Source organism: Lissotriton vulgaris, chromosome 2_2 (assembly GCF_964263255.1).
Source record: "Lissotriton vulgaris chromosome 2_2, aLisVul1.2, whole genome shotgun sequence".
NCBI lineage: Eukaryota > Metazoa > Chordata > Amphibia > Caudata > Salamandridae > Lissotriton > Lissotriton vulgaris.
The window spans coordinates 35,580,672-35,598,182 of NC_141688.1; the positions used below are offsets into that span (position 1 = coordinate 35,580,672).

At 46.2% G+C, this 17,511-nt stretch overlaps 2 protein-coding genes across 2 annotated transcripts in view; one reads left to right on the plus strand and one right to left on the minus strand.

The window, feature by feature from the left end:
- BBS4 (Bardet-Biedl syndrome 4) overlaps positions 1-17,511 on the plus strand; it is a 481,469-nt gene that overhangs the window by 140,565 nt on the left and 323,393 nt on the right. The window contains exon 4 of the mRNA XM_086959248.1: positions 2,604-2,667. Coding sequence (XP_086815374.1) covers positions 2,604-2,667 — 64 coding nt within the window. The remainder of the gene's footprint in view (positions 1-2,603; positions 2,668-17,511) is intronic.
- Positions 4,873-17,511, minus strand: part of LOC147728979 (uncharacterized) — a 41,070-nt gene continuing 28,431 nt past the window's right edge. Inside the window, exon 2 of the mRNA XM_086959922.1 lies at positions 4,873-5,019. Coding sequence (XP_086816048.1) covers positions 4,873-5,019 — 147 coding nt within the window. The remainder of the gene's footprint in view (positions 5,020-17,511) is intronic.

The window sequence follows — 17,511 nt, forward strand, 5'->3', positions numbered from 1 at the left end:
GCCTAGAAAGATGTCCCCTAAGTGCCTCATTAAAGGGCAAAAGGGGTTTGGAAGTAGAAGCCCCTTGTTGAAAGCACCTCGGTTAGATTAGTCCTGACCTGCAATGAGGGCAACTCTAGTCCAAGGACCCCATCTGCCTTCTTTACCACCATGGCATAAGATGCCCCCTCCTCCGTAGCCACTGTTGGAGGAGAAAGCATGCCAGTATCTGGGGAAGTGTCCAGTCCACTGGCCTCCCCAAGTACCCCATACCAGTCCACGTTCTCCTCAGAGACATCCTGGTGTTCCAGAGGATCCATAGACCCCTCCCATTCCTCTCCTGAGTCTAGCACATCTTCAAAGTGCTCAGGCTACAACCTGGAATCCCTGAGTTTAATCGACTTTGTAATCGGCGTCGAGCATCCTCATTGCGGCTCCATGTCATCGGGGTTGGGGCTGGTGCTGGTGTTACCGGTGGCACCGCAGTCACCGACTTCGGATCCGGCGCAGGTCGAGGTGGCACGACCGGCGCCAACCCGGATCTCGGATCGTATCCCTGACACCCCGCCGGGGCCGGTATCGTCGAACCCTATAGGGCCCCTTTAGACTCCGAGGGTTCACCAGCGGGGTCCTTCCGCATGGCCTCATAAAAATCTTTTATTTGAGTGGAAGTTGCTCCGGCTCCTGGCAAGGGAGAGAGGCGCGAAATCGCCTCTGGCTCCACAGAACCTTGCCTAGAGCGTCGGTGCTCCTTACCTGTCTCAATAACTGATGTCAGCCGAAGTGAAGATGAAGTCAGCTTGGACGACTTCTTCTTCCCTGAGAGTCCTGAGGACCTTGAATGGGAAGAAAAGGACTGGGGGCTCCGGGAGAGAGCCGGCACCCTCCTCTTTTTCGATCCGGCCCAGGACCTCCGCGGAGTCTTGCTTTTCGGCGAGAAGCTTAATCGCTCGCTCCCTCAAGGCTTTCTTAGCCATGGCCCAGCAGTCCGAGCACGACTTTGAGACACCAGAGGAAGACGAGATGGGGATCGGTGACCGATATCATGCGCTGGCAGGAACCGCACAGCTTAAAACCCGTCTTCTTCGAAGACTTCCCTTGCACATGAAGTAGAAAAAATTTCAAAATTTGACATAAGTCGAGAAGAAACCTGCCAAAAAGTGGTAGAGGGCCAGCTCTTCCCGGATCGGTGCTTAACTGGCATGGAAATAAAAGAACTGGCGCCTGGGTGGCGCCTATATAGGCACTGCGACGTCCTAACCAACACTACCGACGCTGACGACATCACGCGGAGCCAAATTAGGCCACCCAACGCCGTGCACAGGGGGTATTGCGGAGCAGAAGCTTCCAGATCCAGCCTGATGCCTGGGAAATTCAAAGGTATAGAATCTGTCAGATTCAACACTTTTTTAACTATTGTACCAAAATGTTATCTTTGCAATGCTAATCATGATTTGCCTCCACTCATAGCCCCCACTTCTCTGCAGCCACCAATTTTCAGAAACTGCCTTTTTGATTTCAGTCTGCCTCCTCATTTTCTTAGACTCTTTATTATTTTTAAGATTTAAAAAAAAAATATTTGGGTTAACATTTTTGTAGTTCGTCTTAGCATCTTTATTACTATGGTTAGTCCTATCCGTCTAAAGGATTCCAGACAATAGATAACATCTTTTCCCAAAAGGATAATTTTTACGTGCATATCTGCAGTCTGTATTGATAAACCTTTATTTTGTCTTTACATTTAAATATAATTTATTAAGATTAAACATATTACTGGTGCAAATATAAGTGAGTGAGCTAATCCTTTTGAAATGGAAAAGCAAATAAAATGATACTCGTCTAAACTGGGAGCTGCTAATCAACGTAGATCATATATATTGCAAAAGGTACCGATAGACCGATAACTGTATAGGTTGTAGGCCCTGTGATAGAGCAGCTGGGAACTGTGTGGTTGAGTGTGTTATGCTGGTTCGAGTAGTGTAGTGTCTACTTGTGTGACTTGCTTTTAGTGTGTAGGATGTCGAGGCTTACGTATTTTCAACTAAACTCAGCTACCGTTTAATATAAATCACTGTCTGTTTCACTGTGAGGAGCATGAATCTTTGTCAAACACCTATGTCAATTCCCCTTGGGGAGGTGAGGGGGGAGGGTGCGGGATTTCCCATTTGTGAACGCCCCTGCTGACCTTTGGTAATGAACCTTGCGTCTTTTTTCCTTTTTTCCTGAATTCTGTATTTTTATCCATCTTTTCCTCCTCTCTGTATCATCTTATTATGCCTAGTGTTTCTGATCTTTCACTTCGATCCTGTTACATTGTAAATGCTCCTGAATGTAAGCACAGTTGGGTTTCATTATTTTGCTGTTTATTTGTACTTCAGTTGTCCATATTCTTTCCATTCTAAGCCATGTGCTTAGCAAAGCTACTAAGAAAACAAGTAACTTACACTGATATTCTAATTTCTATCCTGACATTGTGTAAGGGCCTGGATGAAGAAGGCTGAAGGACTTGCATCATTAGACATGGAGTACAAATCTCCGATTGATTTCGTAAACGCCTTCAAGTGTGTGTCAGTGGGTCCTCTGATAGTGTTACTGCCCAATAATACGCTGTTTTATTGTTTCAGGCGGTAATTAAAGAACAACTGCAGGAAACACAGGGGATGTGTGAATATGCGGTGTATGTGCAAGGTAAGTTATGGTGCTTCCAAGCAGAGAGGACAAAAATAGTAGTGTGGCAATGTAAATCATTCTGCTGTTGAAGGTATGCTATGGCAGGCCTTCAGCTCTAAGGATTATTGCACTTGACGCTCAGTCTGGTGAGAGGCCGCTCTATAAGCACTTAATGATGGTCTGGTATGCCATGAATAGACCTAGTAATTGCTTTTAGGTGAGTGATCAGTGGACAGAGGTGGGAATTAGCTAAAACTGAACGTATTTTCTGCACCTAGAAATGTATGCTGATGGGAAGTAATCCTTTACCGTAGGCTGAAAGAGAACATAGGTAGGGCTTTGATACATACCGATCCTTACATGTTTCTAGTGTTTCTGGCACCTGCTGAACCTTGCTAATAGCTAGGAGTCTTCTTTAAGATCGGGGCCACATGAATGCTGTCCTCCCTTGCATTAGATCACATTTTTTTGTTTAGCGGTCTTTATTTGATGGGACATTCAAACAAACATTGCTGTTTATTGTCGTGGGTTCTAGATAATACTTGCAAACGGACACTTCCCTTGGCACCAACATGTTAATATTTTCCAAATCAAAATACAATGTTATTATTAGCAAAAACATTGTCAGAGCCCAGTCCTGAGGAGACATTACACCTAACCAGCTGCTGTCTGCATGCCACAGCCATACTACATTGTCATCTACGTGCGAAAACGAAAAACCATGCTTGTTACTTTTTAAGATATGTGTTGAAGTATTGTATTTTGGAACCATCACCCCCAATTAAATGGGACGAGAGTAGTAGTGAATGTAGAATCAATTTGAGAATTTCATAATAAAAAGAACAGACTATTAAACAAGAAAAAAATAAAGATGATAAAACCCCCAAAAGAGTACAAACAACAGTATTTAGAAACTTAGAATTAATACTATATTAAATTTAGATGGTAGGAGAAAGTGGTTTATTACTTGGGATGGATTGAGGTCCTCCACAAGTAATAAAAGCATTATCCTGTAGGTCCAGTGAAAGGTTTTTAGTCAGCCAGCTCGACCCTTTGTAGCCATATCACAGAGCACACAGTGTAAAGCATTTAGTAATACCAAAACAGTTCAAAACCTAAAAACAACAAAATAAAAATTCCACTCCAGTTTATAAAATCAAGAATAATTTAATGAACAAACTGACACCAAAACGAGCAAATTCCAAAAAGCGAAACCGGCGTTATGAATATTTAACGATTTAAGTCAAAATACTGCCCAAAAGCGGCGTGTAGCACCAATGGTAGTCAATAGTTGTGGTAGACTGGGATCTTGGCACAATTTCAGGCCTACCGCAATGGAGCACGGTTCAAATACATCATCGAAGTTCAAGCCGGGTGCAGGTTTTACCTTGGGACTTCGAATCAAAAATCGAATTTAAAATCCTTTAGCAAGGCAAAGCAGCAGACTGTGTTCGAGGAGGGCTCCACAATGTTGGAGAACTGTTTGATGAGATCCCAGTGAAGCCGTTGGTTTAGGCAGGAAAAGTCCTCTTGCCACTCCGATGCTTTTGGCCCCCTCACTGAGTCTACATTTCAACTTAGGGCCGAATTTAGCCAACGCATTATTCCGTCACAAACATGATGTATATCCTATCTACCTTATTACAAGTGTATTAGGATTTAATGCACTCTTAATAAGGCAGGTGGGACAATCCATCACGTTTTTGGTAGAGTAACCTATCCATCAAACTCTAAATCAGGCCTTTTTTCTGAGCTCTGAAACCTCCAGTGGGGCAGGACTGCCGCCTCTTTCCCACAATGGCTCCACTAGGTTGGATGCCTTGTTGACGAGGTCCCTATTAATCCGATCTGCTGCCCGGAGAGAAGTTCAGAGCAGGAGAAACCTGTTTCCTCAGTCCTGAAGCAAAACGCAACGCACCTTTGGCAAATAAGCTTGGCATATTGATCTTTAAGTCCAATAGGTTTCTATGTCTCAGATTTTCAAGGTTCTAAGGAAAAGTACAATTAGACAGATCCAAGGGTCAGAAACAGTACTTGGGGGTCAATTTTCACTTCAGCAGAGGCCACTAGCATGCTCGAAGGCCTGTACAGTTGCAACTGCTCACTGGAGCTCTTCATAAAAAGGCCTCTTGTAGGTAGTCGTGGCCCTGTGGTTTACATAGGAGGTAAGCAAACTGACCTTTGGAGTCCACTTCTTTGTCTTGGGTACAGGTAGAAGCAGGCCTAACTCTTCAGGTGTCCTTGCGAAACAGCAGGTGCAGTCCTTGCTCTGTTGTTCAACCGATCCAGTTGTGTTCTAAAGAAGGTGTTTTGGAAGCCACATTTAATGCCGGACACTAGCTTGTGGTTGGAGTGACTCTTGGCAGCTCCCTAAGCAATAAAGGGTTTGCAGCAGTTCATGTCGGCACTATGTAAGCGATTCCCCAGTGCCACTCCATAAATTCAAGAAGGAGAACCTTTTTTTCTCCTTGTGCAGAGTTTGTGTGCCTAACCAGAGTCATAGCAGGGTAATGAGCAGTCCCCTCCTCCTTTGTCACTCCAAACGAGTTCTGAGGCACCTCCCCCCCCCACTGAGTTTGGTTCCTGCCTGATTGGTGTCATCTGACATCTGCTTGTGGCAGGGGAGGCCCCATTAAAGTAAATTAAGTTCCTGGGCACTGCCTAGCTGGTCTTCCTGCAAGAGGAACACAATGTCTCCCTACACCCACTCCATTGCCTCTGCTTTGGGAGTAGTTTGTATACCTCATGGGGGCCATTTACCAGCTGGTGAACAGTTGGCGGCTATTGCAAATTTGTCTCTAGGAGCTTCAAAATGTCCCTTTTCCTTAGGTTTTATTAAAAATCGAACTTTTCATTCAGTTGGGATCTATCGCCTGCGATAGAATTAATATTGGTTCCTAGTGGTTCTCATGGGCCATTCAGCCTTCCTTCAGTGAAAATCGCTTTAGGGGCTTAATCACTATGACGATATTTAACTTTAAATGTCTACATGTCCAGCCTTTAAATACCATGAACCCTGTCTTTTGGGGTACAAGGCCTACAAAAGGGTGACCTATTAATATTTAAGTGGGAGGTCTTCTCCTGTCAGTGGAGTTTATTTTGACGTTGGGTTGCAGTTTTAAAACTCCGGTAGCCAGGCTACAGTATTAGATCTGAAGCAATTTTTATCTTGTTTCCCTAGTGCATGGCACAGTAGAGTAGTCCATAGGTGACATGTAACTTTTCATGCTATGGGAGTGGAAGTGAATAAAAAATAAAGTTACATCTTTTCTTTCCATCCCAGAGAGGAAAGCGGTTAGTCTTCAAAGTTATACGCATACCAGGAAAATTATAAAAATGAAAGACATAACTGAAATGCTTAAATAATTACTCCAGAAAGTGTATAGGAAGAACTACAATTGGTGAAAATGTTGCTAACTGCAACAATCACTGTGAGGGGCGTGTCCAAGATGGTGGAGTGTTCAAACGGAGCATAGAGAGCTCCAATCTGTACCACACCCTCTCTGGATTAATTTTCCTGCATTTTGAGCACTCCCTTCCGAACAACTAGGAGGGCTAGCGGTAGCACCCTGGCCCACGAGTGACTGCTTCTTGGCCGCTCCAGAGCAGCTGTGGGCATGCAGGAAGTGGTGGCCTATGCAAGATCGGCACAACGCTGGAGCCCAGTGGATTGAGTAATGGTGGCCTCCTCCGCCACCCTCTGTTACCAGCAGTCCCTACAGCAAGGGCAGAAGCGGAATAAGATGGGCTGCTGCAAGAGGAGGCATGAAGGAGTACTGAGAGCTGCGGTCTGAGGAGCGACAGCCTCTTCCCACGCATACAGCAACCTGGCAGCCCCCACAACAACAAGCTGAGCTGCCCTTGTTACCACAATGGAACACAGTGGGACTGGGCCACAGTGACAGGGGAGGCAGGGTGAGCTCATAAATAGACCCAGCAATCATGACTGAACAGAGGACTTGGCAAACGGGAGACAGTTCAGATACATTGGGGGGGATCGCCCTGTGGAGTACACCACTTGTGCTCTCGCCTCCCACATTTGTACCCCTTGGTGCAAACCAAGAATTGGAGAGCCAGGAGAGACCCCCCCTCCCCCACCTGGATCACTACCCAGTGCACAGCCAAAATTGACATTTTCCCCCTTCTCGACACTCAGGTGCCATACATGAATCTAAAATGTCCTGAACCAGTATTCCCCTTAGGATCCAACCAATGTTCCCTCTAATTATTTTCCTGTGTATGAGGCAGTGTAAGGTCTCTGCGCTGCAGCCAAGGCTATGTGGGGCAAGAACCCAACCACCCTTGGCTACATAAATAAAATGTTAAATATATCACCGCCAAGCTACTGAAGCTCCAGATCAAAGAAACAGAAAAAAGGCTCCAAACTGTGTTAGAATCCTTGAGAACAGGGTTTGAACATGCACAATCTCTGCCAGTGCTGCGAGGCTAAACTAATAGTAATACAGCGCTATACAATTCTTCGTTGCCCATGTGGATCAACATGCCTTGCCTGTGAACATATGGTCAGGAGATGGCCTTGCTGGAAAACCCAAAATAGACATTATTGTTTATTTATTTTTATAGTGTTCTCGGGGACGCCTGCAATTAGTGCTATTAATAGGTAAGTGTTTGTGCTTATTGTGAGCAAAAACAATATCTGAAGTCAAAACTTGTTGCTAAATTATGGCCTTGAAGTGAAGATGTGTCAGAACAATATTGTGTTAGCATGTGCTAGTTGGATTCGGACTTCCAGGCCTGCTTCTAGTCGCCAGGTAAGTTTATCGAGATTTTACATTCCTGGTTTTCACTTCTCGACAAAGAAGGCTGATGTGGAACCTAGCCATCTATAACAGTTCAAAACAAATAGAGCGTGCGGCTGCGGTGCAAGTTGTGTCCTTTTTTTAAAAGTATTCATGCCCGTCATACTTCTACACGACGCTGCAATTAACAGGAACACTTTTAAAAAAGCAACATGAATACTTTAAAAAAAAGCACATAATCTGCCACACTCTATTAACAAAAGGCATGCAGTAAGTCCAGAAGCACAACATGTGCTTATACAATCACTAATAAAATCCAGAAGCACGACGTGTGCTTTCACAATCACCAATATATATATTCGTGATTGTGAATAAACACACATCGTGCTTCTGGACTTGCTGCATGTCTTTTGTTAATAGAGCGCAGCTGCGGGGAAGATTGCGTGTCTTTTTGAAAGTATTTGTTAATCACAGTGCCTGTCTTGTTTCAACAAGGCGTTGCGATTTACATGAATACTTTTAAAAAATCACACAATCTGCCCTGCTGCCGCGCTTTATTAACAAATGGCATGTAGCAAGTACAGGAGCCACCTGCTGCCAAACTTGGGCAGTCAGGTTGCTGTGAAACTTACCGGCCGCTCATGTTCTCTTCCACAGTGGTCACTTCCTTCGCCTCCCGCACAAGAGAAATTACCTCTTTTCACGTTGCTCGTCTTTTAAAATCGGCAGCATGAACAGTCTCTCGCAGGATGTGCTGTGTATGCTCACTTTAAACTATACACTGCACGCTTGGGGTAGCACAGGTGCGCGCGCGCGCACACCTTACAGGGAACAGTGGATCCAACTTTAGGCTGGCTGCCCAAATAAGACTCCACATGCTCCACTGTAGAGGACACCTTACAGGTACACACATCCAGTATAGACACCCTTCTGCCTGCAGTTCGAGACATACGGGTTGTGGCTCACTGATGCACCGGTCCTTAAACCAACAAAGAAGAAATTGGCACGGAAGCTGTAATATCAAGGAAATAGATTTATTAACCTCTCATGAGAGAGACTACGTCAATACGGTACCATCAGGCCACTGTATAAGGTAGTCCAAGGAGTACAGAAACCATGGTGCTTATATCCTGTGATAGTTGCAGTGTAAGCATGTAAGCATTATTGTTGTCGCTATTTTTAGCCGTTTTAAATTTTAAATTGTACATACCGCTGTTTTTAAACAAAGAGAGACATTTTTGTGTTTTTTGTGGAATTGATTGGATTATGCTTCTTGTCGGCTGTTATATCATTGTATTGTACTTTCTGAAATTATACTCTGCATGCACTTTTATGGATGTTCTATTCCGAATAAAGATCTTTGACTTGACTTGACTTGTAAGCATGGAGGTTCAAAAAGAGGCAGTACAAGTATACACATGAATAGCTATTTCTCATGTATGGATAACTGGAAAATACTTAGTCAACAGAGTGAGAGGAATAACAAAAACCCTTACATCAGTTGGAATAGCCTGACAGGTATATACTTGGACAGATGCATTCTGGCAGCAGCAGGCCTTTCTGACCATACATTGCTCTGGCTCATTGCTCTGAAGCACATGGTGAGCACATGGCTAACTAAAATTGCTGCCACAAACAAAATGGCTTCAGCTTATGCTAACGGTAATTTCTGCGATTTCCACAAGGTGACCCTAGAGTCCGAACTTGGTGCCTTTGCTCTGGATATGGGACTACTCTGTGCAGACCACAAGAAACTGAAAGAGTGTATAGACTTCACGAATGGACTGTGGCAGCTCTTCTACCCACGGTGCAAGAATTGAGCTTCATAATCCATAAGCTGCAAGACGGAGGTATGGTTCCTGCGATCTAAACAGAAGTTGCTGAAAGTTGCTCCTGCCGTAACAATATACGGATAGTGGGTCTCCTGAAGGGTGCAGAGGTCCCCAAAATGGATTTGTTCTTGGAGGGATAGCTGGCCACTACCATATTAGAAGGCAAATCCCTCCACATTCTTTTCGGTTGAGAGGGGACACTGGTCCCTGGCAGACTGCTACCGATGGGCTCCCTACCCTGGCCTGTGGTGGCCCGCTTGTTCAATTATGGGAACATAGATCAGATTCTACAGGCTGCTAGAGACTGGTGCTGCTGGACAATTAACAGTAGAGTCAACATTTTCCCTTACTACACTGCAGAGGTCCAGAAATAACACAGATCTTTTTTGAATGTCATGTACGCCTCCGACAACTGAATCTCAGCTATGCCTTAATGTTCCCAGCCAAGCTGAAAATCATATACGATGGGACAGTGGGATTTTTTGCATCACCGCAGGAAGCATTGGAATGTTTGCAAACAAAAGGATTTCTGAACCTCCCAACACCAGGTGAGCAGAAAATGGATTATGACACTCTCCAAATGTAGGAGGAACCAGCCCCCCCCCTCTAAAATAGGCAGCCAGACAGCGTGCTACAGTGGTGGCGGAGCTGTATCTCCACACTAGCTCCAGTAGAGGGTCAGGATCTCTGACCCCTGAGCCTCACACGGGCCTGGTGGACGACTTGTTGACAGATATTGCATTTGAACTGTGAGGGGGACCGGATGTTACCCCCAAAGACTGCTGAAAACATCCTATGAGTGCAGCTATAGTTACCGGTTTGGAGGGAAGGGCGCCACATGCCTTGCACTGTCTCTGGGAAGCATCAAAATAAATGAGACTGGGTATAGCCATTTAATAGGCTGTTTGTACAAAGTACTAAGTGCCTCCCCCAGATCTTCACATTAGAAAAGTATACCTACATAGTTTTATACTGTTTTATTCGTTGTTGCAAGCCTGTTGGCATGGGGAAGAGGGGTTGGGACCTTGTTTATCAAGGAGTTACTATTTTTGATGTTTTTCGGATCAGTACACTATGGGCGCACATACAAGAATGGCAAAATGCCGCAAGCCGACACGGCGACCCTTGAGCCTACCACCCCGGCCAGCACTCCCATCACCAACACACCCAATGGTACTGTATAAGTGCAACTTCCTAACGTGGAATGTTCGAGCTATGGCGTCTCACAACAAACAATGCCGCATTAGCTCCCATCTTAAACGTAGACACATACACTTTGCCTTCCTACAAGAGACCCACCTTCTTACACAAGAGCTTGTAAAACTTAATAGGAAATGATGGTGCACAGTTCTCTGGGGGGGACGTGGGGGGGCGGTGGGGGGGAGTCCTGATTTGCACACTGGTTTACCCTTTACACTCAGGCTCGCATCAGTGGATCGAAAGGGTTGATATGTGTTGGTTGAAGGAGCACTGAATGGTGCTCCGCTACTAATGGTAGCGCTCCAATCCCCTAACAAAGGATTGGCGGCCTTCCTGGAGGATCTGACTCAGACCTTGCTGCGCTACACCACAGCACCTTGCCTATGGGGAGGGTACTTCAAATGTAGTGCCCAACATAATGAGGGACAAACAACCCCCCACTGCACCCGGATGGGACACTTATGTAATGATTGAGCAGTGGTGGACGCATCACCCGGAGGACAGAGCCTATTTCTTCTACTCAGGCCACCATGCCCTACACACCAGAATTTATCTGTTCTGTTGCAACTCTGAAGCTGGGCAAAGGGTGGCGGTTTAGGATGCACACCCTATCTGATTTAAAGCCCTTAAAACTTTAGCTCTATTGGGACCATACTGCGCACACGTATATCCATGTTGCGCTTCAACGTAGAGGCCTTGAAGACCTGGGCTATCGGTGGGTTGTCAGGGGATCACATCCCCAATATTTGTCAGAGAATATGGGAACTGCCTCAGATCTAAGCATGGGCGGAAAATCCGTTACGCTCGCGGATTTTGCGGATTTTCGGGAAATCCGCAATCCGCGAGATTTGCGGATTTCCCGCAAAATCCGCAAATTCGCACGCAGCGGATTTTTTTGGCGGCGCGCGGCGTTGGTGATACAATTTTTGCGGCGCGCGGCGTTTATCATCGTTTGCCGAGTTGTTTTTTTCGATAGTTTGCGAGTGCTGCGCCATTTTGGATCTTGCTGTGTGATCCCGCGGGAATTGGCGAGCGCGATTACGTCATCGCGGCTTGCCAGCGATAGTTTGTCAACGCGAGTACGGCGAGATCACGTCTCGCGGTACTTCGCAATTGCGAGATTTGAGATGCGGCGAGCGAAAATAGAAATTTGCAATTCTGCACAAGAAATCCACCAGCAAGCAGCATAAACCTTCTAGAAATGATGATTTTTATGTGAATAACTCCTTAGTTTGACATTTGCCTGCACTTTTTTAGCGAGGAGTCCATTTTGGGGAGGGGTGCAGGGGGGTGGGAGGAAGGAAGTGCCCCACAGTCTTCAACTTCCTGTTCCTGTTCAGCAGGCTCCTCCCAGTGCTTTGTCCATCTCCTGGTCACTTTTCATTTGGATGTGCAGCTGGAAGGATTACTTTTTGTGGATGCTGCTGGATCTTTGGATTTGAGGCCTTTTTGACTTTCTTTGGATCACTGTTGGATTAGAAATTTTACAAGTAAGTTTGTTTGGGGCAATACAGTTGCTGCAATTAAAATTTTGGAATTTTCGATTTTTGGGCTGTTTTGGGGCCTTTTTCCCAGGGGTACTCAGTGGTGGGTGGACTGAGTCTTTCTGTGGGGTGTCTTGAATTTAAACATCATGGAGGGGCTGGATGGCTTGGGATTGTGCTTATTTTTCAGTGATTTTCGTTTTTTTGGGCTGTACTTGTGGCCTTTTCACCAGGGGTAGTGAGTGTTGCATGGGCCTAGTCTTTCTGTGGGGTGTCTTGAATTTAAACATCATGGAGGGCATGGATGGAATGGGATTGTGCTGATTTTTCTGTGTTTTTCGATTTTTGACCTGTTGTTGGGGCCTTGACCAGGGGTAGTGAGTGGTGCATGGGCCTAGTCTTTCTGTGGGCTGTCTTGAATTTAAACATCATGTAGGCCATGGATGGAATGGGATTGTGCTGATTTTGCAGTGTTTTTCGATTTTTGGGGGTGTTCATGGGGAGGGACATGCCATGTGGCTGGTGGCCATTTTGAGTGCAGCTACAGGCACTGGCCATGTGCTGGCAGGCAAGTGGCCATTTTGAATGCAGGCTTTGTTGTTAGGCCTCCAACCATTTTGCCTACTTTTCAACCTTCATTTATGCCCAGGGGTAGTGAGTGTTGCATGGGCCTAGTCTTTCTGTGGGGTGTCTTGAATTTAAACATCATGGAGGGCATGGATGGAATGGGATTGTGCTGATTTTTCAGTGATTTTCGTTTTTTGGGCCTGTACTTGTGGCCTTTTCACCAGGGGTATTTGAGTCTAGCATGGGCCTAGTCTTTCTGTGGGCTGTCTTCAACTTAAACATCATGGAGGGCATGGATTGAATGGGATTGTGCTGATTTTTCTGTGTTTTTCGATTTTTGACCTGTTGTTGGGGCCTTGACCAGGGGTAGTGAGTGGTGCATGGGCCTAGTCTTTCTGTGGGGTGTCTTGAATTTAAACATCATGGAGGGCATGGATGGAATGGGATTGTGCTGATTTTGCAGTGTTTTTCGATTTTTGGGGGTGTTCATGGGGAGGGACATGCCATGTGGCTGGTGGCCATTTTGAGTGCAGCTACAGGCACTGGCCATGTGCTGGCAGGCAAGTGGCCATTTTGAATGCAGGCTTTGTTGTTAGGCCTCCAACCATTTTGCCTACTTTTCAACCTTCATTTATGCCCAGGGGTAGTGAGTCTTGCATGGGCCTAGTCTTTCTGTGGGTTGTCTTGAATTTAAACATCATGGAGGCCATGGATGGAATGGGATTGTGCTGATTTTGCAGTGTTTTTCGATTTTTGGGGGTGTTCATGGGGAGGGACATGCCATGTGGCTGGTGGCCATTTTGAGTGCAGCTACAGGCACTGGCCATGTGCTGGCAGGCAAGTGGCCATTTTGAATGCAGGCTTTGTTGTTAGGCCTCCAACCCTTTTGCCTACTTTTCAACCTTTATTTATGCCCAGGGGTACTAGTGAGTCTTGCATGGGCCTAGTCTTTCTGTGGGTTGTCTTGAATTTAAACATCATGGAGGCCATGGATGGAATGGGATTGTGCAGATTTTTCAGTGATTTTCGTTTTTTGGGCCTGTACTTGTGGCCTTTTCACCAGGGGTATTTGAGTCTAGCATGGGCCTAGTCTTTCTGTGGGCTGTCTTCAACTTAAACATCATGGAGGGCATGGATTGAATGGGATTGTGCAGATTTTTCAGTGATTTTCGTTTTTTGGGCCTGTACTTGTGGCCTTTTCACCAGGGGTATTTGAGTCTAGCATGGGCCTAGTCTTTCTGTGGGCTGTCTTCAACTTAAACATCATGGAGGGCATGGATTGAATGGGATTGTGCTGATTTTTTCTGTGTTTTTCGATTTTTGACCTGTTGTTGGGGCCTTGACCAGGGGTAGTGAGTGGTGCATGGGCCTAGTCTTTCTGTGGGGTGTCTTGAATTTAAACATCATGGAGGCCATGGATGGAATGGGATTGTGCTGATTTTGCAGTGTTTTTCGATTTTTGGGGGTGTTCATGGGGAGGGACATGCCATGTGGCTGGTGGCCATTTTGAGTGCAGCTACAGGCACTGGCCATGTGCTGGCAGGCAAGTGGCCATTTTGAATGCAGGCTTTGTTGTTAGGCCTCCAACCGTTTTGCCTACTTTTCAACCTTTATTTATGCCCAGGGGTACTAGTGAGTCTTGCATGGGCCTAGTCTTTCTGTGGGTTGTCTTGAATTTAAACATCATGGAGGCCATGTATGGAATGGGATTGTGCAGATTTTTCAGTGATTTTCGTTTTTTGGGCCTGTACTTGTGGCCTTTTCACCAGGGGTATTTGAGTCTAGCATGGGCCTAGTCTTTCTGTGGGCTGTCTTCAACTTAAACATCATGGAGGGCATGGATTGAATGGGATTGTGCAGATTTTTCAGTGATTTTCGTTTTTTGGGCCTGTACTTGTGGCCTTTTCACCAGGGGTATTTGAGTCTAGCATGGGCCTAGTCTTTCTGTGGGCTGTCTTCAACTTAAACATCATGGAGGGCATGGATTGAATGGGATTGTGCTGATTTTTTCTGTGTTTTTCGATTTTTGACCTGTTGTTGGGGCCTTGACCAGGGGTAGTGAGTGGTGCATGGGCCTAGTCTTTCTGTGGGGTGTCTTGAATTTAAACATCATGGAGGGCATGGATGGAATGGGATTGTGCTGATTTTGCAGTGTTTTTCGATTTTTGGGGGTGTTCATGGGGAGGGACATGCCATGTGGCTGGTGGCCATTTTGAGTGCAGCTACAGGCACTGGCCATGTGCTGGCAGGCAAGTGGCCATTTTGAATGCAGGCTTTGTTGTTAGGCCTCCAACCATTTTGCCTACTTTTCAACCTTTATTTATGCCCAGGGGTAGTGAGTCTTGCATGGGCCTAGTCTTTCTGTGGGTTGTCTTGAATTTAAACATCATGGAGGCCATGGATGGAATGGGATTGTGCTGATTTTGCAGTGTTTTTCGATTTTTGGGGGTGTTCATGGGGAGGGACATGCCATGTGGCTGGTGGCCATTTTGAGTGCAGCTACTGGCACTGGCCATGTGCTGGCAGGCAAGTGGCCATTTTGAATGCAGGCTTTGTTGTTAGGCCTCCAACCATTTTGCCTACTTTTCAACCTTTATTTATGCCCAGGGGTACTAGTGAGTCTTGCATGGGCCTAGTCTTTCTGTGGGTTGTCTTGAATTTAAACATTATGGAGGGCATGGATGGATTGGGATTGTGCTGATTTTGCAGTGTTTTTCGATTTTTTTTTTTTGTGCTCTATAACTGAACTGATGTTCCTCTGTCTTCCATTTTTTTTAGGTGCACAAGACTCAAGAGAACCACCAGTGCCAGGAAGAAGTCCTGCAGCGGTGTGTGTGTGCAGCATAACGTCACGCGACGTCACGTCTCGCCTCAGACAACTCTACAATTCGTGCAACTGCGGCCTGCTGTCTGACCTGCTCTGAAGAAGATGGCCCCGCCCCCAAAGAAAGTTCTCCGTAGCTCCTCTAGCAAGAAAGTTGCTAGTAAGGAGCAGAAGAAGCAAGGTACCAAGGAGGCTGGTGTGCCACCCGCCACGTTTTTTGGGAGCAAAAAAAAAAGTACGCCTGCTGCAGCAGGTTCTGCTGGGGACCAAGCTGGGAGCAGCACCACTGCTCCATTGGGTTCAGTGCCTCCACCACCACGCCAACTTAAGTCAAAGCCCTTGAGTGCTTCAGAGGCAGTCAGTGTACTTCTCCAATCACCATCGACCAGTGATGTTGGCTCATCGCAAGAAAGTAGCAGCAATGTCCCTGAATCAACACAGCCGCAACAACCACACCATGTGCAAGTACACGCCCAAGTACATGTGGAAGGAGAGGCAGCAAAAGGAGATGCGCAAGCAAAGGTGCATGGAGGTTCACAAGTGCCCACAATAGTTGTTCCTCCCGAAGTAGGGGCACATCAGGAAATCGACAATGAAGCCGAGGTATCATTGGAAGCCACTCTTCCTGATGATCATTCATTGTCTTCCACATCCCTAGCAAGGAAAAGATCAAGGGGGGTGTCTACATCTTCTTCAAGCCCACCGCCTTCTGATGATCTGGATGACGAATGGGTACCACCACGGCAGCCTGAGAGTGAGGCACACCATGATCTGACACTGGTACCTAAGCGTAAAAGGAAGGTCGTCCAAAAACTCAAACCTATGGAGTGTGATGAGGCTCAACAAGAAGTGACAGATACTGCTGGTGATGAAGCCTCTCACGATGACGACGAGCCAGTCATCACAAAGGTCACTGCAGCCCCACCGGGCATGCAGCAAAGAGACATTTTGACCCTATCCCGAGAAGCTGCTGAGCGTGATGATGATGTCGGCGAGGAGGCAATGGAAATGGAATCATTAGATTTGGAGTTAAGTAGTACACCAAAACCTACCGCTTCCATATTTCTTCGCAAGAAGGTACCCACCTCGTCCTCGACCTCAATTCGTGGTGGTGAAAGTGCAAAACGTACTGAAGTTCGGCAATCCACATCCTCCACTTCATCTGGCATTAGCAGCAGGACCACCACCACCAGTATCGCCGCCTCCTCCGGCCCCCAAAGACATTTCAAGTCTCCAGTTTGGGACTTCTTTAGTGTTTGCCCAAAAAAGGAAAACGTAGCCATTTGTAGCCTTTGTAAGCTTCGAGTTGGTCGTGGTAAGCTTGGTTCTAACTATGGTACCGGAGGCCAGAGAGGTCATCTTGAGAGAAGGCACGCTGTCCAATGGTTTCCGCACCTAGAGGCGGTCAAGAAAGCCGGAATTGCACGTAATGAAAACGTTGATTTTTCATCTGCTGATGACGAGGAGGTAGAAGAAGACGATTCAAACACTTCACTTACACCCAGTTCCCATGTCAGCACACCCCATGGGAGCCACACTAAGAGTGTGGGAGAGAGTGAGACATCAATGCGGAAAAGTTCATCAGCGAGCGTAACTGGGTCGAAGAGATCATCATCATCCCGTAAATCATTGGTCCAGGGCAACATTAAAAAGATGTTGTTTACAGAAGCGCAATATGAACGCAACCACCCAATGACCCGTCTGTATAACACTAAGCTGGCTAAAATGCTAGCTCTGGACCTTCTCCCTTTTTCTTTTGTAGAAGGGGTTGGTTTTCTAGAATTAGTGACAGCGCTCTGCCCTAAATGGAAGGTTCCTAGCCGGTTCTATTTTGCCCGAGTTGCGGTTCCAGCACTACATGAAGATGTTCTGAAGGTGATTGGGGCAGCTTTGCAGAAGAGTGCTGTTCACACTATACATCTGACAACAGACATGTGGACCAGTGGCGCAGGCGCTGATTACATGTGCATCACTGCACACTGGGTCTCTTTTTCAGGGGCTAAAGCAAAGCTAAACTCAGGTGTTGACACTAACATTGTTTTTAAAGGTGCTCGGAAACATGCAACACTAGCCATGTTTGGTTTGGAGAAACGTCACACAGCAGAAAACATTTTGGATGTCTTTAACACAAAGGTCCTTAACTGTCTGTCCCCACTAAAACGCAAGGTTGGTTATGTTTCCACGGACAATGGCTC